General features: G+C 37.0%; 1 protein-coding gene across 3 annotated transcripts in view; it reads left to right on the plus strand.

The window, feature by feature from the left end:
• PMS1 (PMS1 homolog 1, mismatch repair system component) overlaps positions 1-25,351 on the plus strand; it is a 56,846-nt gene that overhangs the window by 3,742 nt on the left and 27,753 nt on the right. For 2 of the 3 annotated variants that reach the window (XM_062003069.1, XM_062003071.1), the window contains exons 3-9: positions 4,021-4,203; positions 6,220-6,322; positions 7,541-7,704; positions 17,324-17,440; positions 21,255-21,377; positions 23,249-23,392; positions 24,335-25,227. In XM_062003069.1, the coding sequence (XP_061859053.1) occupies positions 4,021-4,203; positions 6,220-6,322; positions 7,541-7,704; positions 17,324-17,440; positions 21,255-21,377; positions 23,249-23,392; positions 24,335-25,227 (1,727 nt within the window). The remainder of the gene's footprint in view (positions 1-4,020; positions 4,204-6,219; positions 6,323-7,540; positions 7,705-17,323; positions 17,441-21,254; positions 21,378-23,248; positions 23,393-24,334; positions 25,228-25,351) is intronic. The other variant, XM_062003070.1, reaches the window with a different exon arrangement.

Consider the following 25,351-nt stretch of genomic DNA (forward strand, 5'->3'; position numbering starts at 1 on the left):
TACAGCTTGTTTTAAAAGATGTTTGGCTTAAGTTTCACTGCTGGATTGGTGTGTTCAGTGCTCTCTAAAAAATATTGTAAGGGAGGTGAAAATTAAATCAGTGGCAGAGATTGATGGCCATACTACATGTTTTTGTAATGTAAATTGCTATGTAGTCCCTGATTAGCATAGTGAGCTCTGGCTACATCTAACCCTTTTTTTTTTTTTTTTTTTGAAAGATATTTTAAAAAGTTGGCAAATCACTCAAGGATAGTTTCTGAAAAAGGGAAATATTGCTCAGATTAAACTTGTGCTTTTCTCCCAAATTGTGTAAAATGGCTAACTGATCAGATTTTCTTGCTGCCATGAGGATTTCTGGTTTTGCAGTGCTTTTTGAACAGCCACATAGTAGCATTATCTCTTACTTTGTAAGAAGGTGCACTGTTACAGTCTGTATAAATGGATGTATTCAGATTTGCAACCAATTTCCTTTCCTGCAAGTAACAGTGAATATATGTTATTTTTTAATTGTTAGACAAATGTTCTTAATTAGCAGGGCAATTCAGTTTCTGCTTGTTGGTCTATATCATTGCTGTCTTTTCTGAATGAATCTCAAGTGCTTTTCATCTGAATGTTTGTTCCTGCACATGCCCATGCGTATTTTTTATTTGCCTTAGATGAGCTGAAGCTACTCCATCTTCACTGTGATCTGTGATGGCTTCTATTTTCTCAGTATTTGGACTGTGTAGTATCTTGCTTCATGAGTAGCTCCAAAGGGAGTTGCGTGTGCACAGTTCTGAGCATAAGGGTTTTAGAATCAGATCCTGTGAGCTGATCAATAACTGCAAGAAGTCAACAGAAGGTTTTGGAGCCTTCAAAAACTCTTAGAACAAACCTTGTCTGTTTTACTGGAGTGCAGATACAGAGCCATGCAGATAGCTGGAGGAGAAAGTCCTCTAATCAGTATGGGTTTCACAGTGCAATAACCGTTTTTTCCATAATGAGAGGTCCTAAATCAATTTAAAAGAGCATTTGCAGTGATTACAAGTCATCTGCATTACTGATATATTGGTTGTCAGTTCAACTCTATCCTATCACAATGTGTTCTAAAGCACACCTGACTTTATACAGATCCTCAAGATTTGCTAGATTTTGGCAGTGATTGGTCACAGTGGGAAGCTTTGGTTAGAGTTTTATCTCTTGTAAACTTCTCAGTTGACCAAACTACAATGAATGATGCTATTCAGCATCTTTGCCCGGTATGTCAACTAGCTTTTACACAACACTGAGAAAAATATCAGCTTATATTGTAGTTTTAGATAGTGTAACATTTCTTCATTTACAATTGATTAAAGTAATTTAATTAAAGTCAGTCATTTGGTTAGAAACAGAACTGTGCCTTTCTGTGAGGGTTGAGTGGTATCTATTTATTGATTAGAGCTTCAGCTTTGTTGCTTTTGGAAGTAAAAACGTGGTGGAGCTTACCTTGTTAGCAGCAGAGTCAACTGCCTCTGTATCACAGCTGTGCATTAGCATATGTAGAATGATGGTTTTAATTTTAATATGATGTCCTGGCTTCAGGTTAAAGTATGCCAAAACTCATTGATGCAACAATATAATTGCTTTTGTATGGATAAAGAGATTCTATGGGCATTGGTCTGCCAGTTTCCCTGACCTCCACAAAATATAAATTTATGCGAATAATCTGCAGTCTGACTGAGACCTGCATATTGTAATTTATAGAGAAGATAAGGAACAGCCTGTCTTAGTAGTTGGAGCAAAGCTGGTATGCAAGCAGGGTGACTGTTAGCTACAGGTTTGTTACTGTCATACAAAATGGCTGTCATAAAAGGCAGACACTTCTGCATCTTTTATTCTAATGCATGAAGTGGGAGCTTTAATGCTTAGAACCTTCTCAGAAGAAGTTCAGCTCAGCGTGAGGTTCCACTCTACACCCAATCCATCACATCTCTTGTCTACAGCCATCTGCTTGGCATTGTTAGACACTTCTGCCTATCGTGATCCATTCATCTTGCTAATTCAAAAGAAAAATAGCAAAAAAAGCATACTATTTGTGGCAGTTGAATAAGCTGAATTAATCTTAGCGTTCTCTTGAGTAACAGAGCTGTAGCTGAAACAAATATGAGATTTGTTCATGAGTAAAAGAAGAGGGATTTGAACCATATAGTTTGGCATCACTGTCTGGTAGGGCAACTTTAATAGCTCATGAGATCATGACTTCAGTATCATTTAGGTTGTGTAGCATGGTGGAAGGTCTTACAGAATACAAAGTTTAAACTGGAAGTAAAAGTGAGTAATATTAAACAAAGAAATAGAGAATCATTCATATGACACTTGAGATTTATCTTCTTCAACTTTAGTAATTTTCTGAAGCAGTTAAGTGAAAATAAGAACAGAAACAGAAATAGAGTCTCACTGTAAAATGTTCAAACACTTTATTAGTACGTATAGCAGCAGGGTAGAAGGTTTTGTGTTTATATCTCTTTATGTGTTTCTATGTTCAGTTGAGGTGTGTTGCTTATGTTCTATTTTGCTTCCCAATAGGAGATTGTATTCATGAATGGTGTTGAAGCTATCTTCACCTGAAAAACGATGTTTTTGTTAATATTTAAGTCAAAGTGAAATGTACTGCCACTTCTCCTGCATATCAGTTAATTAAATATATGTAGTTCTGTGTCTACCTAAGAGGCTTCTGATGTTTCCTAATGCAGACTGTGTGTGAATATAGATTATAACTCTAGATACCTTCCTTTTGTTTTTAATTGTGTTTTTTTTGTTTTTTTTTTTTTACTTCAAGAAATAGCCTTGAGAGTACATTGTATTATTTCATAACTGGTTTCACTATATGCCCAGATAGGACAACAAAGTTAGTTCTGTTTAATTGATCAGTTTTCTATGAGCAACCATCACATGCTCTGTACATGCTCTGTACAGCATCAGCTTGTTCAAGATACTCTTTAAGCAAAAAGACCTTTAAGGTCACCTAAATGTATTCCACACTACAGCACACTTTTCTGTGTGTTACATCATAATAATTTCAAAGAGCAAGACAGTCTTCTGTAAAAGAAGCTTTGTTAGTGATCCTGCAGCTCTCTACTTTCTCCTAGTGGCTTGTGGTTCTTTTGGGTAGAACCACTCTATGATTGTATGAATTTACATTTTGTTTATAATGTAGCTGGAAGGAAGCATTTGTTTGTTGCATCTGTTTGACTTGTTATAGAATCTGAATTCCATCTTTCATTTAACTTTCCTAATTATCTGGGGTTTCAGAGTTTTCCCTTAATTACACTGGTGCTTATTAAACTGACACATTTAAATTAGAATTCAGTAAAAAACGCATTGCATGTATGTAACAGTAAATCGTGAGAATTAAACTTAGCTTCCTTGAGAGCTGTTTTTAAAAGACCCTCTAGGAACCTTTAGTTTTTTTCTGTAAAGTATGTTACTACTTTACAAGCTTTCTTGTTTTAGTCCCTGCCCCCATTAGAATTACAGCTTCTCTATATTGAGACACAATACAGAAACTAGAAAACTGAAGTACTGAAATCACATGGATAAAGACTAAAATTTAAAACAGTTCTGAGTGACGGCCCACTTACTTTAATGAGTTCAGCGCTGCATTTTTGGTGTTATTAAGAAAATAAATTAATATCAAGTAGGTAAGAGAGGGTAAAAAGTCTATCTTTCCAGCTATAGATCTCTTTCTGAGCTTAGGTTTTGCAAATTCCACCATAGTTAAAGTTTTTTACTTGATTCCAGTTTTAATTTTACTGTATTTACTTTAGTGTGCTGTTTATAAACCACAAGCTATGAATTACCTTATCTGTTTGGAGAAACCATCACTACTTTTGTAACATCAAATATTTTTCTTTTCCTTTTTTTAAGAGGCATTTAATGGGTGCTCAGATTCTCCAAATATGCAAAACTCCTGGATGGCTAAAAGGTGTAACCTTAGCTACTTCCAACATGTGACTTAATGCAGTTATTTTAGCCCTCTGTTACGTTTTGTTCTTTTTTTAGGAAAATTATGGGCTTCACAAAATAGAAGTACGAGACAATGGCAATGGAATCAAAGTGGATGATGTTCCAGTTATGGCAATTAAACACTACACCTCAAAAATAAGCTCTTCTGAGGACCTGGAAAGGTTGACAACATATGGTTTTCGTGGGGAAGCTTTGGGATCAATTTGCTGCATATCAGAGGTGAGCAGTTGCTACAAATGCATCTGGTCTTTTATGCTCTGTGTGTGCTGGTCAATGTTTTGTTAAAATATCGGAGCAAAGACATTAAATTGTTCCAGAAGCCTACTAGAGATGTTTTCCAAACTTTAACGTGTATACGCTGCTTCTGCCTCCCTCCCCAGAAGTCACATTGCCTGATTAGGAAGCAGTATGTTTTTTTGTTAGTGTCAGTCCTGCCTTTCTGTCATGCTGGTCACAAAGTAGTGCTCTGTTTATTTCCCTCAATCTGAATAGGTCAGACACGGATTGGTTAGTGTTTCCTTGTGTTTTGTATCAGGTATACCTACGTGATTCCTCATGCATAGATGTATAGGGAAGTAGTTGTTTAGAAATCATTCTCCTGATAGAGGCTTATCCTCTTGAATGTTGTGTGGCTGTTTGCTGTTTGAGTTAGAGTGAAACACAATGAGGAGCATCAGGTAACTAATGGCTCACATAGCAATTGTTCCAGTAATTATTTCTACCTTGCTATTATCTAGGTGATGAGCAGTCATGGGATCTTGCTGAGCTCCATATTGCTCCTTGACACGTATATGACTGCGATTGCCCAAACTTTGTTGTCTATATGAGTAAACAGGAACCTGCTCCCTGGCCTATCTGAGTGTGATCTGGATGTTTGTGTTCAGAGGACTGTCAGTGTACTGATATTTATGATTTAACTTGTTAACTGAAAGTAAGCTTGCTCAAAACCATCTGAAAAGTGTTCAGGCTATTAGAGGCTCAGCGTTTGCCTGTTCCATTGTGCTCTGCCTTCCTGTATCCATGCTGAACCAAGATCAAGTTTTAAATACTTCCTTCTTATTCAGCCATGGATTAGATCCTGCAAGGAGATATTGATATTTTTGTCTGCTTGGAACTATCAACTGTTGAGGTCAGGAGACATGTTAGAGCTTGACTCCGTGCTACTTGGGGCTACATTCACATTGCACTAAGCAGGAGTGTTTGTATGGAGATTTCCGAAGATGCTTTCAGAAGTTTTGTTGTTTTGACAGATGATGACAGCCCTCAATCATTGGGTCCTTCTAATGAGTTGTCAGCAGGATGCCATCCATTCTGTGCTTTTAATCATCTCTGTGGTACATTTCATAAGAGTTGGGAGGTGGCCTGAGGTGTTGGATCAGTAATTATGTTAATTAAACACTCCTGGCATTGCTTGTATTCTGCCTACCCAAAATGCCGCCTGAAGTTTCGTTTAAGAGGAACTTTACTATTGGCCCTTAAGTAGGTCTGTAATATTGTAATTTCCAATTAATCAGTTACTATTTTTTCTTTCCAGAGGCATGGCTGAACTCAGAATGCTTCATATGAGACATTAAAATAAACCAAAATATCCCAAAGCCCTGTATGTGTGATAACCATTATGTCTTTCAGGTGGTTGAAGTATAGTGATTCTGTTGTTCAAAATATTGATAACTGAACTGAGGGAACTGTAGTTTATTGAATGGCTGTTCTATGACTGGTCTTGCTAAAGCTGATCTCTGTATTATCTTAATAGCTTATGAAACATGCTACTACTGATTGCTAGATATGCTTGGGTGTGCAAAGATTATATACTGTTTGTTTGATAGTAGTTGTTATCTTTGTGGAGTCTCACATGAATTTATGAAGTTATCATAGTATGGCTGCTCTAAAGAAGGACGAAAATGCAAAATTATAAGTTGATTTAGTTTATTTAACCTGTGCTAGAACAGAAGATGTAGGAGTCTGTGTGGTAGGTAGTAGGGATTGCTATGCTTTGTCTATTAATGTGACAGAAATGCATAGCTTTTAGTTAAATGAGTGGGAAAAATGAGTAATATGCAGAATGTTTCTGTGACTCTTACAAAATATCTGTAAAAGAAAAATTGTATAAACTAATTAAATGTAACCGTGGTGACTAAAGTAGCACAATGATGAGTGGTACCAGAGCTTGTCTAAGCTCATTCTGAATTTTGTGAATCCTTGGTGAGCATAATTGTTTTTAATCACTCTTTTCAGGTTTTGGTCACAACAAGGACAGCTGTTGATGATTTCAGCACTCAGTATACATTGGATAGCACTGGGCATATAACTTCCAAAAAACCTTCCCATCTTGGGCAAGGTAGGATATCATTATTATGGTGTTGCAATGTGACAGAAGTATTTTGTGTTTCTCTGAGACTCTATTTGATGTTGAAATACCTGTTCTGTACTTGGAGGCTGAATATTAAATCCGTGTAGCTGTAAACATTTCTTGCCTTATGTCTGTCAACTGAGAATGTGTTGTTACCGTAAGAAATAAAATGTCTTGGAAGTTGCTTTAGATAGTAATTATAAACTGGTTTCTCCTTGTGACTCACTTCTTCAAGCTGACAGCAAAAATAAAAGGTATAAAAATTCTGTACCTTGGGTCCAGGCAGACTTACTATATAAGAAAGATTTGTTCAGGACCAAAATCGGGTTTTTGTATGTAGCAAAGTCCTTATTGGAGAAGGAGAAGTTGCCCTACTGCTATATGAAGGAGTTGCTGGAAGCAGTATGCCTATAGGACCAGACAAAGACATGGGTCTTTCTAACCTGCAGGAAAGGTGTGTCACTGGAAATCCTTTTATGTGGTTGTGTGAGAGATGAAAGGTTGCCCTCACATCAGAGACTGTCTTGGTGGATGAGGCATAGTGTAGGTGTGGAGTAGCATCTGCTGTGCTTCATGCTCAGCTTGGCTGATTGCCACTCAGCGAGGACCATTAAGACTACTGTGTTCTTGGTTCACACTCTAGCCAATGTGTATTCCCAGAAAAGAAATTATATGCTTCTTCCATGTGGCAAGGGTGTGCTCCTGAGGAAGCAGTTGCAGCTGTTCTGTAAGGCTCAGTTTTTTGCAGCAACTGCTTGCCAATATTGAGCCCAGAATCTGCCCCACAGCTGGCTGCAGTGCTCCGACACCCACAGGGAGCTGACTGCTCACTCGGTTCCCTTCCTTTTCAGCACTAACTGCTTGCAGGGAGCCATTAAGCCAGAAGAAGCTGCCAAGGGCTAGTCAGTAGGCAAATCCTGAAGAGACAGATGAAGCTGAGAAGTCTAATTTTAACCCATGAGTCCATGTAGTATCTTCCATGGCCAGAAAGCTTGTGTGCTCCATTGGCTTGTCTTTTGTCAAAATTTTTGAACAATTGACTGAACACAGTGATGTCTGTTGAATAATTTACAACATCCTTGCAGGTACTTTTTTGAAGAGCATACAGAGAGGTCTGTTCAAGTCAAAATGAAAGTACCTCAGTATCCAGTCAGTGGTATGCTTTCAGCCTAATGTCTACTTCTTTTTTTTGTCATCTGCTTGCAGGTACTACAGTAACAGTCCTAAAGTTGTTTCAGAATCTTCCTGTAAGAAAGCAGTTTTACTCAACAAACAGAAAATGTAAGGAAGAGCTGAAAAAAATCCAAGATCTACTGACAGCGTATGGTATCATAAAGCCGGACCTGAGGATAACCTTAACACATAATAAGGTAGTAACGAGTCATTCTTTATCAGCTATCTTAAAGATCAATTTCTGATAAATTTGTACAGTTCATCTAATAACTTACAGAAAGTCTTTGATTCCTAGGAATTTTCTTTCATCACAGGTTTTGGACTTCCTCTTCTTTCTTCCCTTCATAGACATGTAGTTATGACAGTTACAGATTTTGATACTAAATTTCTAAAACTCAGACTCAGATCTTTTTGGTTTGGTGCAGCAGAGTGGCCTGGTTAGATATATGAAGTATAAAAATTACTTTAAATGCTGGTGGTTAGTAAAGATGATGGTAGTATTCTGCAGAACAAAGCAGTGAGACCTTAGTAGGCCACAGGGCCTGATCAAGTGTTAACTCTAAACCGACTGAAAAAACTCTCAAGAGTTTGTTAGGATATTTGTCTGGGTAGGTAGTGTAGCACACAGAGGTAGCTATGCTAAGTCATAAGAGCTCAATACATAATGATGGTTTTGTTTAAAAAAGATTGAAAAAATTCCACTCAATTTGCTACATTGGTGCAAGTAAGTGTAATGTTGTACAGCAACAGGCTTTAGTTGAGATTGTTCCCGCAAGTCTAAACAGAAAGAGGCTGCTTGGAGGCTACCTTGACTTCACAGCATACTGAACAGTAACTCTACAACACAAGTATAGAAATGACACGTTAAGCACTTGTCCTCTACCTGACCCCAATTTAATGTTGCTGATTTTATTAGCTGTACTCCTGCTTCTGACACCTCTGAGAGGAAAGCTGTGCTAATGAATTTCCAGGTTGCCACAAGGTAGAGGGTGACATCTCGTGGCCAGACCCCTCAGCAATTCTTTCTTTTCTAAAGGCATTTTGTTTGTGGATATTGCTATTTGGCCTGTTTATTGAGCAATTTTGATCTGCTAACTCTTATGAGCCAAACATTCACATCTCAGTTCCTTTGGTGAGAATGGAGAATAACCCTGTGCTTTCTTGAAACAACAACAGATTGCCTCTTCTTCTCTGAAGTTGTGTAACATGCTCTAATTATATTTATGTATGTATTTCCAAATATCAAAGTGTAAATACTGGGAAAAACAAATGCCAGGCTTGTGGCTACAGAGTTATCATTCCAAAGCTGAGAAAATGCAGCTACTTTCAGTCTTACTTTGTTGGGATGATAGAAAGTTTGAAATCAGAGATCTCAGGGTTGTGCATTTCTTACACTGGGTTAAACTTCTTGACATATCTAGCAGTGGTTCATAGTATTAGTCTTAAATGTTGGTTAATAAAACTAAATTTGTCTTTTATTGGTTGGTTGGTTTTGCCCTCTCTAACAAATTTGTTAACAGTATTTTGATTTCATCCCCTTTGATTAGCCCATTAAATATCTTGTTTTGTTTTTTTTTTTCTCTCTGCTTATTTTAATACAATGGAGTTGATGTGCCAGAGGTTAATCACATGCCTTTTTCACAATACTTACTGCAAAAATGATGTGGACGTTGTTTTTTTACTACCTATCCTGTTAGCTTCAGAGGTAAATTCTTCAATAAACAATTTTAGTAGGTAAAATAAATCAATACAAATACTATCTGCAGGAAGTATTTTTCATTGTAATGACAGAAATAGTGCTGTTTTTGGGGGGCTCTTCACTTTGCACTGATAGCCTTTAGAAGACAAAAAGCTACTCAAACGTTTCAACACAAGAGGTCGCTCAGTAGCTATTACTGAGTGGGGAAAAGTAAAGGCTTAAGAAACCCTATGGAAAGTGTAGTCTGTGTAAATGCTTTAAAATAGTCTGAAAATGTTAAAAATCTTTGAATACATATTCCTATCTATATATATACTGCTGTTGTCATTCCTTACAAAAGAAAAAAATACCTGTTGCATCATACTTTTTAGGAAATTTGAAATTCTGAAATTCCAGTGCATAACAACTTTCATCAGGTTTATGTGCATCTGTCTTACTGTAATATAACAGAGCATGAATATTCATTAATACTTAGCATCTGGAGGAAAAGTATTGTCATTAAAATTATTAATTCACATCAGAAGGTGTTTTTCCTACAGTGATACTACAGTATATCTCTGGTAGAATAATTCTTTACTGAATAGAGATATCTGTGATTTGCTGGGGAGGGAGGGCGGGGAGGATGTCGTCTATTTCTGTTTGAAATGTATTGGGAGAAAGAATCAACTTACTAGAATGATTTATTTTTCACGTAACTCATATTAATTGAAAAAAAATTGTATGTGCAATTATGTGTAGGAGTTCCTAGAATCTCAAATTCTTGGGGCTGAGCCAATATTTTCTGTTGCAATGGAAGAAGATACACATCAGGAGTAAGATCAGGTTCCAAGGCTTAAAAGAGCAAGAAGGTAGCAGAAATGGAGTATTACAGAAGGAGATTAGGAAAGACAGATTGAAAGAGTATAACAAGTAGTAAGAGAAAAAAGTGTAAATAAGTGTATTTCAAGGAAATATTAAAAATAAATGACAAAACTAGTACATGTTAAAAAAACCCCAAACAGTCTTCAAAGACAGTCCCATATTTTACGAGAAATCAAAGGAGAGTAGAAGAAAGCATAGCCCTGGCTGTATTGAGGAAGAATGTGATGATGCTGACATTTTTGTAGAAGTGACAGAAGTTAGGCAGATGAAAATGTGTTGCCTAATTGATTCTAGCAGAAACTTACCTTGGCAAGTCAGGCCTTCTGTTGAATTGTTGAATGTATGTATGTTTATAGGATGCACAATTCATTGCACGTTTTATTTCCACCGTGGGGAATATTTTTAAAGTGGTATGTCTTGTGCTTCTGAATTAAATTTCCAGAAATTTTTCTTCTTATTATTCCACGTTTCCATGTTAGTTTGGAAAATACTACCATTAAATATCTGATTTTTGTGAAGAACTACAATGCTCTTCCAGCCTTTGAGTTGTTTTTTTAAGTAAGAAAATAGATATTTTTCTGTCAGTCATCCTAGGGTTTGTTTATTTCCGAGATAAGGAAATACTCAATTGCTCTTTCTGCTCAGAATGTTTTGTTTGCATTAGCAATAAATAACAAATCACTTTGCAGATCAACCTTTGAAGTACTATTACTAGTTTGACAAGTTGGATTAGCTAGTGCTCCTTCTTTTTATCCTGCCAAGACATTCTTTGAATACTGATAATGTTGATCCTCTTGCCAGTATGGTTATGTTAGAAAGAGGTATTTTTCTTCTTTCATCACCATGTTCCTTGAAAGCATATTGAATAATGAGGCAGCCAAATGGAAATAATTTACATGAGTATTCAGCAAGTTTATTTAAAGTTAACATTATCTGAAGGCATGCTAAGAACATTCCAAAGTCAACTACTGCTTAAACCGCATCACTCTTCAGCCCGAAATGCCATGATCTGGCCACTTATGAGCACTGGCTGTATTGTACCCCAGGTGGTGTTGGGCTCTCCCCTGGAACAGCAGTTTTCACACTTCACTGCTTAATACCACTGGCTGTCAGCTCAGTCCTAAAACCCACTAATGTTCAATAAATGTTTTTGTGTGTTGAAAGGCTGATATGAAATAGTTTAATTATGCTCAAGTTGCCTTTTTTCCACAAACAGCAAAAGGAGAGAGGACACCAAATAACTATACCTGTTTTTAACAATTTCAGCTATAGTAAGGTTAAACAAATTATGGCAACATGTGGTTTAGATGGTGCCAATCAACAGGTCATACCATATACAACCAGTCCCATGCCTTGTGCAAAGGACAGGTGGGCCACAGGTAGGCTCAATACATTTTCCAGTTCCTGTTGAGGAGAAATCTGCATAAGAGAATTTCTTTTTTCCCCAGTGGTTTTCATGTGCATAATAGTTTGAAATCCTAGTTACACACAGTTCTGCCTAGAATCATCCTCTTCGTTTCTTGAGAGGGTCATGGATTAGAACTTCTGAAAGCAAGAGGTCCATTTTAAAGCTGTGGACAATATTGTTACCCAGACCCCCTTTGCAACTGTGGTTGGTGTTGACCTAAAGGATGCCATAATTTTTTTTTCCTTACAGTAAGTCTCGTATTATTTCCAAAGCTGGATATTCTAAACCTACAGTCGGTATCCAGCAGCCCCAGAACAGTTTGCTTTCTGTGTCTGAGTCCTCTGTAATAAGTGTTGGGATTTTGAGACTGTAAGCGTGTTGAAGTAAATTGCCATTTTTAATAATTGGATTATTCATTCATTGGGATTCTAAACTCTACTATAGCTGCATGTTGAAAAGAAATCTGCATTGAGCAGAAACAACAGCACAATCTCTTTCTTGAGTTGGAAAGGCCACTCCATTTAATGTAATGATGATAAATTAAGACCCTCCTTAATCTGTGTGCTTAAAATATAAAGAGGAATTATTATTAAGAATCTACAGTGCTTTGCAGCCAGCATGCTTTCATGATGACCTGGAATACAGCTCAGTCTTTACTTCCATTCGTTGTTCAGTGGCTTTACTGAGAAAGCCAAACAGAGGGTTAATTATGGTGTTTTTTGTGCTAAGGACACCTGTCCACTAGGAAATGCGCTGAGACCCTCAACTCATTTTACATCAGCCAGAGAACAGCTGCCAGATGGTAACTACTTTTGGTCACTACCAACCTGGTTGAATTTGAACTTGTGACCTAGAGGTGAAATGCTTTATATCCTATTACTAATTCCTTGAGGTTTCCAGTTTCTCATCCATCACTTTTTTCAAATGACAGCACAGTATATGTTTGAAATCTCAAAACAAGTACTGTTTCACATATGCAATGTGTGTTGCAGATTCTGAGATGTGCCTTTAGCTCTTGCTAGATGTTCACATTCACTTTGTACACTGTTAAAAAATTAGTGGAAAAAAAGATGTTTCCAAAGCCATCTGGGAATTTTGCCGTCTTCCTTACCAGTGTACTTTGTCACAGTTAGATATGTTATTTTTATAACCACTGTTTTCCAAAAGGTTTTCAAAGCTCCTTTTACTTAAATGGAGTTCACTGTGATGATGTGCACAGTCTAAATGACTGTTTAGGATCAGAAACTGTTTTTTTGACAGTAGTTTAATTGTTTGAGAGGGTTTTTGCTAGGTTTTTGTTCTTTCTACTATGGAAATGGAATTTCTGTAAACACCCACAACTGAATATGTGTGGTTAAAGCAAATGGAAAACTTACAGCTCTCTATAGTCTTTGTAATTCTCGAAACTCTCTAAAGAAGCGTGTTACCAGATGAAGGTACTTGTCTCCTTGTAGTATTTCTTAGGTCCTCTCCTAACTTATCTTTCGACTTTCAAATCTAAGCATTTCTCCACTGCATGACGCTCAAGAAAGTCTTTTCATTGATAGAGAGTTCTCATGTTACAAAAGAGAAATCTAAGCAGGAAATACATTTAAATTTGTAGGATGAACAGTACTGTGGAACATTACTGTCCTTCAGCAGATCCCCTTGGTAACTGTACTCTCTGATGCCTGTGGGATAGACAGGTAGGTCAACTGCACCTGATGAGGGGGAAAATGATGCCTTGAGTTGCATATCTCCACTGGTAGTTGTCCCACCATCAATTATTAAGTAGATAGGACAACAGGTTCCTCAGGGTCAAGTGTAAAATATATGGGGAAAATAATTACAATTATGTATAGAATTGCATTATTTTTCTTAAAGCTAAATTTAAAAACTGCTGTGATTTCTTTTTTTGAAGGGAAGATTATGCGAGAGCTTTCTTTTAGGAAGGTAACTTACCATTGGTTTTAAAAAAAGAAACCAGTTACAATGTGGAGCTGACAAACACCAGCATTTTCAAAGATGGGATTTTAAAGAATATGGTTAAGACCTTATCTTCTTCTCTTCATAATCTCATCTGATAGACTTTCTGCCACTGCAGAGAAGCAAGGTGTCTGTGCATCAGAAGCAAAAGAGACAATACACATTGTACTAGGTGGTAGGTTTTTGTTTCCCTTAGGCTCACTTCAAACTTTGGCTATTGTTGCCTGGCTTTGTTCCTGTTGTTATATTCTCTTAACAAGTTGGCAGAAATTTCAATTAGTTAATAGACTATTAGGTTTGAAGTAGTGAAAAGCTAAGGAAGGTACTGGCCCAAAGAGTTCACTATCTGCAGTGAGGTCTTGCCAGAGTGACAGGATTTTTGAAGCATGTAAAACAAAATCAGAGAGAATGTGAAATACAGATTTCACTTACAGAGCTAAGTCGTGATACTTCACCAACCTGCAGTTTATGTACAGTGATTTTGCTGGACTTTTACACCCTTGAACTTTATTACAAGATAAATAACATGATGATTATCACAAAACAAATGAAGAAAATAGATGGCTTCTGAGTAGTAGAAGTCCATTTCATTACGTTACTGATGGTATATAGTAGTGAGGTAAACAGGATGAATGTGTTTTAACTTGTAGCCTCAAAATTGCACTGAAGTAGAACAGCCAGCAGCAGCATCCAGTCTCCAGCTCTAATTATGATTTTTCTTTTGTCTCTGATGGCAATTCTTTGTGACTGCTGCTAGAAGTTCTAAAATATTGAAGGACAGTTGGGGAAGAGGAGTAGCAGCATGTTTTCTCTGTTCCTCCTTGGTGTCTTTGAGGAGACAAAGAGCAACTTAACTCTGTAGTGCCATATTCTAGGAACTCCAGTGGGAAGAGGTTGCATACTCTTTCTCTACTTGTTACACGTTTTTCAATGAATCCTTCTGGCTATGTGTATACATGCTGAAATAACATAGATGCCTGCTCAGTGTATATATTGTCATCTTCAACAAAAGTATGCCTATGTCCTAGGGCTGGATGAGGGTGGAGAAATACAGACATACGGGCACACACACATGTATTTATCTTCTGTATATGTGCAATAGATTTTTATGTGTTATGACATTTTGTAAAATCTAGATCATGTAATCCCCCTCAATGAAGCAAGGAGGGAGGTGGGATATATTTGGCTAGCTCTAGCAAAACCTAAGATAGGCCATATGTAATAATATATCTTTGAGTAGGCTTTTTCTTGCAGTGTCATCATACTGACTAGAGTCAGATTCTTCCTTGGCTCATCCTGGACACCCGCTTTATATGACCTAGAAAAAAATATGAGGGGTGTGAGTGTGTATTTTTAGCTAAACTAAAGGGTATAAGCAAGGTTAAAAGAATAGGGTATTGCAGGAACCTCATGGAAACAAGCACTTTCTAAAATAAATGAAATGGAACAGGCATTGTTTCTTTGTGGATTTTTTTTTTAATGCCTATTGATACATATGGAGAGACTAAAAACATAATTTTCTTTAAATTAACAGCTATTGCTGTGTTGTTGCTTCATGTTGTGCAGTCAGGGCAAAAATGAACACACAATCTATTCTGTGTTTATATAATACAGAAATTTAGGAGTTGCCTGGCCTCTCTAGTATATAAGCTTTAATTTAATCTACAATGGTAACTAGTTTCTAAAATTTTGTCTGTAGTTCTCAGTATTAATATGTGATAAATATATTACTAGTTAAACAATACTTCCTGAACTTACAAACATTATCTACTTTTAGCAAGTTTGTGTTTAGTAAGTTTTCATTTTCCACAGCTTTGTTCAAACCACCTTACTGAAGTGATCTTTTCACAGTCCCGAGTATCTGCCGTTCAGCAGATCAAGCAGTGTAATAACCTTGCATTAATCAGCAGCTAAGATTTATATCTGTACCTATGGCATCACACTAGTATAAACTAAAATAAACATCATGATGTTTATGTTAGTCATGTAACAAATGCCTTTCTCAGTTTGGTCACATGCATTTAATTTAAAATATCTCCAGTAAAGAAAAAATTGCTTGGCACTTTGTGTTTCCATTTTAAGTAATCAGTTTTAAAATAGCCGCAGTACAGGATATATTTTATAAGAGGAGCTCCAAAGAAGAGGACAAATTCTTTCATCACTTCAAAATGTCTTTGAAGAGATTTACAGCAGGTGTAGAGGAGAGAGGCTGAGAGGCAGCATGCTTTGGGCAGCCCCGGGCTGTCCTTTGCTTCTGCCTGCTGCCGAAGCACAGTGGAGGCTCCCCCTGCCAGAGCTGTGGACACGTGGCCTGTGGCTCTGTTTTCTCATTTCTCCTTTTCCTCACTTTGTATCCATTGCCCTCCCTGACATAATTGTCCTTTAGGTCTGAGGTATTCATGCTTGCTGTAGAATGACTGAACTGTGGTCCAGCATGTGCAAAGGGCTGTCAGGCTGGTGTCTAGGAGGTGAGTTAGATTCAGGCAGGGATAAAAATCCTCACTTCACAAATGCTGTGGAATGTACGTGGAAATTAAAAATTAAAGATTTGAGGAATAGTTTTAGGCTCAACAAGTCTAAGAGCTTTACAATTCCACCTGTCCTGCAGAAAGGGAATATCATTTTACAGGAGTACCGTGTTCTTCTGTGGTATTCACCCCTCAAGGCCAGCAAATATCCCACTGGACAGGTGGAATTTTAAGGGTATGTATTGCATTTCTTGAGATGGGTGCATGTGTATTCTTTTCTCACTCAACATGCTTTCATATAACATCCCATACCAGAACACTGTGAACACACTTTGAATTTATTGGACACCTAGCACCTATTTAAAACATCATTTTAAACAGCATTGTAACATCAAGTTTGAAGTGCAACTTGCAGCATTTTTTTTTCCTTTTGTGTTTGAATGTTACATATTGAGGTATAAACAGTCAGCTAACAGTGACAGAAACAGACATAAAGTGGATCTGAGTTAAGCAGTCTCAATTGCCTAGAAGCAGAAAGCCAGATTTTTTTTTGTTGTTGATGTGTAGCAATAAAAGTCAGCAGATTCAGAGTTAAATTTGTGGCTGTTTAGTGAAGTAGTCTCATTAGTGAGAGACAAAATTACACTTTCCAAAGTAGCTGATACTTTCTGTATATGTAACTGGGCTTGATGGATAAGTTCTGATGCAAGTTGCAGTTCAAACTGACTTACTATATTTGTCAAATCTTTGCAATGGTATTGCAAGATGTGTAGCTAATAGAGCAAATATCCTCTTATCCATCTAAGTTTTACTGTGTTTTCAGCAGACAAACGGCTGCTTTCCTTGTAAAGGAAAGCAATTTCTGAGGAAGTGTTTCTAAATAGCAGGCTTATCATAGACCTAGAGTATCCAGACGAGACCTATGAGTGGACACCTAATAACCTGATTTCTACCAAAATGTCCTGTGTCTTAAATATAAGTACTATAAGCACTGCAGTGCCCACCTTCAAACCTTGACCACCATGCCAGACACGTATCATAAACTCGGAATTTATATGCTTAGTTAAGATATAAAGCTTGCTGCTATATATCTAAGAGGAGTAGTACTTCTGTTGATTTGTTTCTAACAATTGTTTTGGGTGCAGAAGTCCAGATTAGCGACTTGACATCCATAAATAAAAGCTTTGCCTGATTTTCCAATTTCTACAAGTCTAAATAAGTAACACAATATGAGAAGACATGCTTAAAAGTACCATATCGTGTGTGTTAACACTGAAAAGTTGTGAATGTAAGAGGGTCAAAGTACAGAATGTTACATATACAGTATGTGTGCAGTTGCATATGCATGTTCATAGACATGACTCGAGTTCAACAAATATAATGTCAAAAATTTGACTCTGTGCCATTTGTTTCAGGCAGTTATTTGGCAGAAAACCAGGGTATCGGATCACAAAATGGCCTGTATGTCAGTTCTGGGAACAGCCGTTATGGGCAGTATGGTACCTTTTCAACACTGCTGTGAAGATCCTGAGGTGAGTTTAAACTTCCTTCTCACAAATCCACTTAAAGCCTGTCAATGAAGACAGCTAAATCCAAATTCAAAAAGAAGAAGATTTTGAAAAAGATAATATTATTTCCAGATTGACATCTTATTAATACATTTGATTCTATTACTGTCCTCTTTATAAAATTAATTGGTTTGGTGATTGAAAATCCACTCTTCACTCCAAGAATCATCTAGTCAGGACTCACGTGGTACTGATCAAATGGCAGTAAAAACAGTTGTGATGACAAATGCAGAATTGCTGATTGCTCAGAGCTGTCTAAGTTGGATTCTTGGCCTCCAGGCAGGTTGTGCTCTGGTTGATATCTAAGCATTTGTATCATTCTCATCCTTGTGGCCTCTTAGCCTTATACTCTAAAGAATATGTCCTCAATTTCATTGAGGGACACTTTTGCAGCAAAAGAAACATATACTTACAAGGCAAGTTCTGCGAAATTTCCACTAAACATGTATTTCAAGGAAATGCTAATTAGTTTTCAAAAAATTCAATGCACTTGACATTCTTTGCTCCTGCTGAGGGAATTTCCCATGGTACTCTCCTTTGTCTAATATTTTTTTAAAATTGTTTTCTCTCCGTCCATTTTTGTTGGAGACATTAGTATGAAAGGGAATCTTGCTACTGCTGATTCTTCAAAGTTGCATTTTCCTGTATCTTGTAGTAATAATCTTGACCAGTCACCTAGATGAGATGCATCACCATCTGTAAAGTCATAGTGGCTGTTAAACACAACTTACCATCTTGAATGCAGCATAGGAAGTTGTGTTAACTAGCATTATTCAGACTTAAATCTTGAGCTTGTCAGAATGCTTCCACAATATACATGCATGGAAATGAGGGGGGCAAAAAAAAATCAAAGTTGCTTCTTGTAGTTTACAAAGTCTTAGATGAAGAGGACATCCAGAGTCATTCTTACCTGAGTGCAGGTTGGATGTGCCCCCAAGCGTAAGTGCAGGAGGCTCCAAAAGGAAGACATGGGGGTATTTAGAAGGGACTAGCTTGAAGGAGGGACTCAGATTCTCAGGTTACCTCTTTGCTATATCATGAGGCATTCGTATTCCTTGAATAGAAGTTGGGGAACATTCCATCTCTCTCTCTCTCTCTCTCTAAATAGTGTGTAAAATACCGTGTGCATCATTTATAGGTGTATAAGTGAGCCATGCCTATTGCTCATGCACAAATCTGTGTTCAGAAACCATGGGCATATCTAAATGAAGCAGCCAAACAGTATGAAATGACAGAATTAAAGTTGCCTGTGTAACCCTTGCTTTCTCCCTTGTGTGCAGATATTGGGATAGGTGTTTAATGATAAGTCATATGCTGTTTTTTTCCTTCCTATTATGTCTGTGCCTCATTCAGTACACAGACCAGAGAGCAGATCTCTATTTATTTTCCTTTCCTACTCATTCATTGTGTAGATCCTTACTGCTTTGCTGCAAAGGTTGGTATGAAGACAAAACTAATCTCGCTAAAACAGCTTACTGTAAGCAGTACCTTACTAGCTGCAGAGTTAAAACTTCTGTAATGAGTGACCCAGAGATTTTAAAAACTGGCCTTCTTCAAAACATAGAATCATAGGATCATAGAATGGTAGGAGTTGGAAGGGCACTTTAGAGATCATCTAGTCCAATATTAGCACTGAATTAAACAAGGACACATTTCAAGCTAACCCCAGAGCATGTAAACTCAGGAGATACTTGTAAAATAAAAAGAGAACTAGGAAAATAAAACTCGACACAACTTTTTACAGGTGCAAAACAGCATCTATACTTTTCACATCCTTCAGTCTTGCAAATGGATGGATCAATTTTGGCCAAAAACTTTCACGTAGGACATTTTCCTAGTCTCTTCTTTTTCTGTGGAGGTTAAATTTAGCAGATACACATGCTGCTGGGAAGAAGATAAGTACTTAAGGCAGACATTCTACCACTCAACAGAGATATATTTTAATAGATATGTAAGTTGTTTTTTACGAAAATACTGTTTTTGTAAACAGTTGATCTAATTTTAAAGCTAAGTTCTGGAATGTTTTCCAGTCTCTAATTTTATCTTTATCCTTCATATAGTTTAATATATGAAAATTCTAATGAAAAATACTAGTTTTAGAAATTGTTACTAACTTTTAATGAACATACTGATTCTCTGTATGGCTTTAAATAATAACAGCAGTCAGCCACTTCTCAATCTGCCAACTTCTTAAATGAGTAATTTAGAGACTTTCACTTTTGTTGTAATGTTACCTGTATGTAAAAATACTGTTTGAAGTGAAAGAAATGTACAAATATTTGTAAGTTAGAAGAAGAGCTTGAACTCTAGAGGAAGAACGTTCAGGGAGGATATGCTAAAGTTGCAGGATAAAATCTGGAAGTGCTGCATGTTGTTTTCTGATAATCATCCAACAGATATTTGACACCTCTTTAACTTGACCAGTGGTATTTGGTTATGTGTGACCAGAACACTCCAACTTTAGCACAGAATGCGTATTACAAGGTCAAGAGGGAATAAGGGAGCACATGAGCAGATAGCTGGTGTGACGTAGATGAATGGGAAGGATAGGCCAAATCCCAGGGATTTTAAATTCTGTTTCAAATGCTTGGTAATCTGGATTTTAGTAAATAGAGGTAGTTCTGCCAAAAACAAAACTAACAAGGTCTGATTTCTGTGTTCAGTGAAGCACCCTGCTGCCACAACGTTTTCCCAACTTTCTCTTCTCTCAAAAATCTCCATCTTCATGATGCCTCAGTGTTCACCTATTAGCTGGGGCAATATGTGTAGGCTGGTTGTCACATCAGTTCTTATGTGCTGATGGATCCTGGCTTTTTAAAAGTTGCAATTGCCTTTTCATAAGTAAGCCTCTCCTGTCCAAACAGCTGTCAGTTATCACAGAAATTGTAGAAATATAATATCTTTGGGATTTCTACTTCTTTATCAGATTGAATTGAAATTGATCCAACAGTTTCAAAGTTGCTTGGCGGGTGAGGTGATGGGTCAGGCAGCACAAGTCATGCAGCCTCATTTTGACCTTAAAAAAACCTCAAACAAAAAAACTAAACTAAAGAATCTGAACAGAAAAATCGTAAATCTTGGGAGTTAGTGGTAGGTACACAAATTATGTGTGGTTTGTTGGTGGAGTTTTTTTTTTGTTGTTGGTTGGTTGTTTTGGGTTTTTTTCTGAGGCTCCTTGGCAATGCTGTGTGCTCACAGATTCTACTGCAGTCTGTGAATCATGGGTGCTCAGCACTCTTGAGAGTCAGATGATTTGGATACAGGTGGCGTAGGTAAATATAGGTGCCCTGAAAAAATGTTCTGTGACAGGCTATTTAAGGTGTGCTGTGTTTGGAAAGGGAGGGATTATGTGTTTTGGGCTTTCTCCCTAGAGGTAATGCACTCCTGCCTTCGCCAAGTTTGTCAGTGGTCCACGCCTTGAGCTTGTCCAGGGTTAAGTTGGCAACCCCCTGCAGTCAGCAAACCTAAAGCTGACTGGGGTTCTTTGCAACCTTCAGCTGCAGACAGCAACCTGGTGCAACTGGCAGTCCAAATGTAGGAAATTTGGCAATAAATTGATCAAGGAAAGTAGATACAAACCCATCCTTCTCAACTTTTTGTTTTTTTCTTTGAGTGATTTTTACCTTTTTTTTGTATCATAACTTTCAAGAAGCAGTGCATGCATTTAAATAACTTGGGCTCCTGTATAATTCCATTTTAATATCTTATCTCTAAAAGATTTTTTAGGGGTTCTCTTTTTTAACATGGCTTTTGCACTGTATTTGTTTTATCATTGCAGATAAATCTCTCTGGATTTCTCCCAAAAGCTGAGTCAGACAGTTCTTTAACAAGCCTTTCAAGTTCAGAAAGGAGTTTCATTTTTGTAAATAATCGTCCAGTTCATCAGAAGGAAATACTGAAGGTAACATCCTCAAGCTTTTTATTCATAGAATACAAATGTGACTTTTTGAGGTCAGAGACCCCTCTGCAATCTGCAACCTTTTTCCCCACATAAAATAACCATCCTATTACCTTATTACAACAAAATCTGTGTTTACAACAGAAATCTCTTCCACAGGTCTAATGCCCTGGGTGCCTCAGTTCTGTTCTATTTGCTGCAGTCACTTACAACCATAGAGCTGAAGATTATGTTTATGGTTGTTTTAAAAATGTAATTTCAGATACTCTAACGTAAGAGACTAGAATAGATGATTCTTTCTTTATATTGGCCTGCAGAAATACATCTGTACAGTTTTACATGGGGGAGGTTTATGCTGGTTTCTTGTAAGAGAAATTTTCTGAAAGTAAAGTTTTTATTTTCTTCACTTTCTGCTGTGGGTTTATCAAGCAAATAGCATGCTTTCCCTTTTAATTTGTGTATGCATTGGACAAAAATGAAAGTGATAGTGCAGCAGCGTTGACTACAGCTAGACATTGTGTAGGCAGAATTTGATATTCTTGGGTTTCTCACACTACTGAACCTTGCAGCACCTCAGTTAGAGCAGCGTTGCTGTCCTAATCCTTGCCCTCCCCAGAAAAGAAAATCGTGTTCATGCCAAAGTATATATGTAGGTTTTAAAGTGGAGACAATGAATTTGTTTTCAGTTGGCAAGCAAAGCTTTGTAGATGTAAACCCTGAACTGGTGTTGATATGTTAGGTGTCAAATAAGGCTATTCTATCTTCACGCAGCATTTGATGTGCCTGGTTCTTCTGGGAGTTCAAAGCTCAGCTTGAATTCCATGACAGAGACAGCTTTATAACCAGAGCATGGAGGCTTAGATTCAAGGTGGAACATAGAGTGCTGTCATACAAAGCAAAATTACATTGCCAGTAGTTTAGGGCTCTTCTTGTATTAGTGTGATAGTATTCCACTGCTCTTTTTTATTTGGTCCATATTTTAAGTTTATTCTTTTGGTCAGGTGAAGAAAAGAGTCCATCTGTAAGAGTGCATTTTGATGGATTTGGAAAAGCTATAGATCACTTTTATCTGCATGCTAAATATGGGAAAGGAGTACTGGTGGATGTCTAGTTACTGCAGTTCACAGACAGATGAGGACAGACTAAGGGAATACTAAGGTTAAAAGAATTTGAAAATATTTTTAGGTACTGTTACTTAAGTAATAATTAAGAATTAAAAATAAATAAAAATGAAAATTTATTTTGCAGTAGTTCTTCGTGTTTTTTAATGCGTTCAATTTTGTTTTGTTAGCATATTCTTTTCTCCAGTATGTATGTCTGTGGAAGGATCCCTGATACTAGAGGGAAATGAAAGGATCTTTCTTTAATCCTTCTAGTTAACAAGACCAACATTTTGAAACAACTACTTAATTTAGTAAGCTTTTGAAGGAGTTTTTGGGAGGATTATAGAGAAAATAGTAAGGGCAAGCAGGGTCTGGGGAAAAGCTGTAAATTTATATCACTGTTATGGATGAGGGAGCCTTGCTTTCCTCGATGTGTCTGAATGCCTGCCTGCCCAAGGGAAGTGGGGAATCAATTTCTTGATTTATCTTAGTGTGTGTGGCTTTTGCTTTATCTATTAAACGGCCTTGATCTCAACCCACAAGTTTTCTCATCGTTGCTACTCTGATTCTCTCCCCTATCTCACTGTGGGGGGTGAGTGAGTGAGTAGTTGTGAAGGGTTTAGTTGCTAAACCTTTTTAGCATTCCTTTAAGGTGAAAAAACACCAGCACCAGCAAACCAATTATGCTTTCATGATGTAAAATTTTGTTTCTGTGCCTTTGTGTCTGTTTTATTGCCTTTAATGATATCTCTTCATGAAATCAATTTCTAGTTAATTCGACAGTACTACAATCTGGTGACACACAAGGACTGTACTCGCTTATATCCTGTTTTCTTTCTCAATATTACTGTGCCTGCCTCTGCCGTGGATGTGAATTTAACACCTGATAAAACTCAAGTTTTACTTCATTATAAGGTAACTGAGGTTTTAATCTGGTTTTGATCTGTTAGCTTTTTACTTCTGTAAGCATAATAAAGGTTTCTGAGATTACTGAAACATTTGAAGGTAAACAGTGACACTGATATATCTTTTTTATGTAACATGATAGCTTGCCTTTATCACAGGACAGTTTTATTTGGAAAGTATTGAACAGGCTAAGTGGAAGGCTATTCAAAATTGATTTGCTAGTTCCTTTCACAGATTATCTTTACAGTGTAGATATGTTTGTGTATCACTCGGGTTTCAGATGGCTTTATAGTGAGAGAAGCTAAATGGAATTATGATATGTGACCCTACATAAATCTCATGTTTAACTTCATAATCACATTAAGTAATCACCTTTTAAAAGCTGTGTACATTAAGGTGCGGGTGGGGGGTAGTTGATTTCCGGTTAAAGCAATATTTTGCATTAGAAAAAAGGTTGTTTCTTTTTTTTTTTTCCACAGAATGGTAGGGATTGGAATTCTTATTATTCTGTGTGTTGTTTTTCCTTTTCATTTCCATCATTTTCTGTACAGCTGGCTTAGAAGCATGCACCATAAAAGCACCTGAACAAACATGCTTACATGCAGTGGGATGTTGCTGGTGCATTTGTATTCACTACAAAGTCTCTAACCCCTTGTTAAATAGGAATAGCTTTACCTGATACTGGTTTAAGTAGTGAGTAACTTTTTATAAAGCAAGCAGTTAATTGGTTTTGTGATAACCATTGAGGCAGAATACCTGTCACAAAACATTTGAGGCTAAATGTGTCCAGTTCAGAGTCTTTTTTGAACAACTGAAATGCAAAATCTGTCCAGATTTGCCTGAAAAATATTCCAAATAAGATCACTTGGCTTATTGTTCTATATTCTCCGTATCTGTCAGTTACATTTTCAGGTGTGCTTATGTGTGTGCCCTTTTTGTTTTGTTTTTCAGGAATCTGTCTTGCTTGCTGTTGAAAATGTGTTGAAGTCACTGTATGGGCCGCTACCTGCTGCAGTCCCTGGTGAAAGTAATAAAACAGATGTTAACTCAGAAGACATGTTTGTTCATAGAACAGAACAAACAGATGTGGTTGTTAATAAAATGAGGCCATCTGGAAACGATAATCTACATGCTCATACTTCATTCCTTTCATTCAGTAGTGATGTGCAAAACTGTCAAGCAGGAAAAAACACAGAGATCTGCTTAAATCATCAGACGTTTTGTGGTGATAATGTACATAGCTGCCTGGACAAAAAAGAGGTTTCTAAGAATGATGCCTGTCCAGACAGTTCCTTAAATTTATTGTGTGAGGAGGAACAGAATGGACAAAACATGACTGATGTTCAAAGTGACAGTGTTCTTGACCCCAAGTCTAAAAAAGCTGATGAGCATCTTTTGAATTCTGATAATATTGATGAAATAGAAAGAAATAAGCAAGCCTTAGTCCCTAAAGACTTACCTGAAATCTCTGCTGATAATTGGAGTATGGGAAGTGGATTTAAAAACAGTCTAGGAGATAACTTGGAACCTGTTAAGATTTTGATTCCTGAAGTTGTAGAAACAATAAATAAGCAAAATGAACATACTGATGAACAAAGCAATGGTCCACAAGTCTCAAATCAAAGCATAAAGAAAAGAAATGTGTTCAGTGATAAATTTGGACACGTGACAGCTTATGACTTAATTAGTAGTAGAATAATAAGGAAAGCCAAGTCTGCATTTGGATTTTTCACTGAAGAATGTCGTCCAAAATTAATTGCTGATAATCCGAAGACCAGCATGGGGGACATCCTTCTGAAAATTGAAGAGCAGTGGAAGAATTTGAATGAAGAGGAAAAAAAGAAGTAAGTTTTTAGGCTGTAACTTACTTCTAAATCTGGTAGTTAACCCATGACTCACCTGTAGTGATTTTTTTTTTAAAAGTAGCTTCCCAGTTGTGAAATAATAGAATAGAAAAATATTTTTTAT

This window comes from Colius striatus, chromosome 9 (assembly GCF_028858725.1).
Source record: "Colius striatus isolate bColStr4 chromosome 9, bColStr4.1.hap1, whole genome shotgun sequence".
Taxonomy (NCBI): domain Eukaryota; kingdom Metazoa; phylum Chordata; class Aves; order Coliiformes; family Coliidae; genus Colius; species Colius striatus.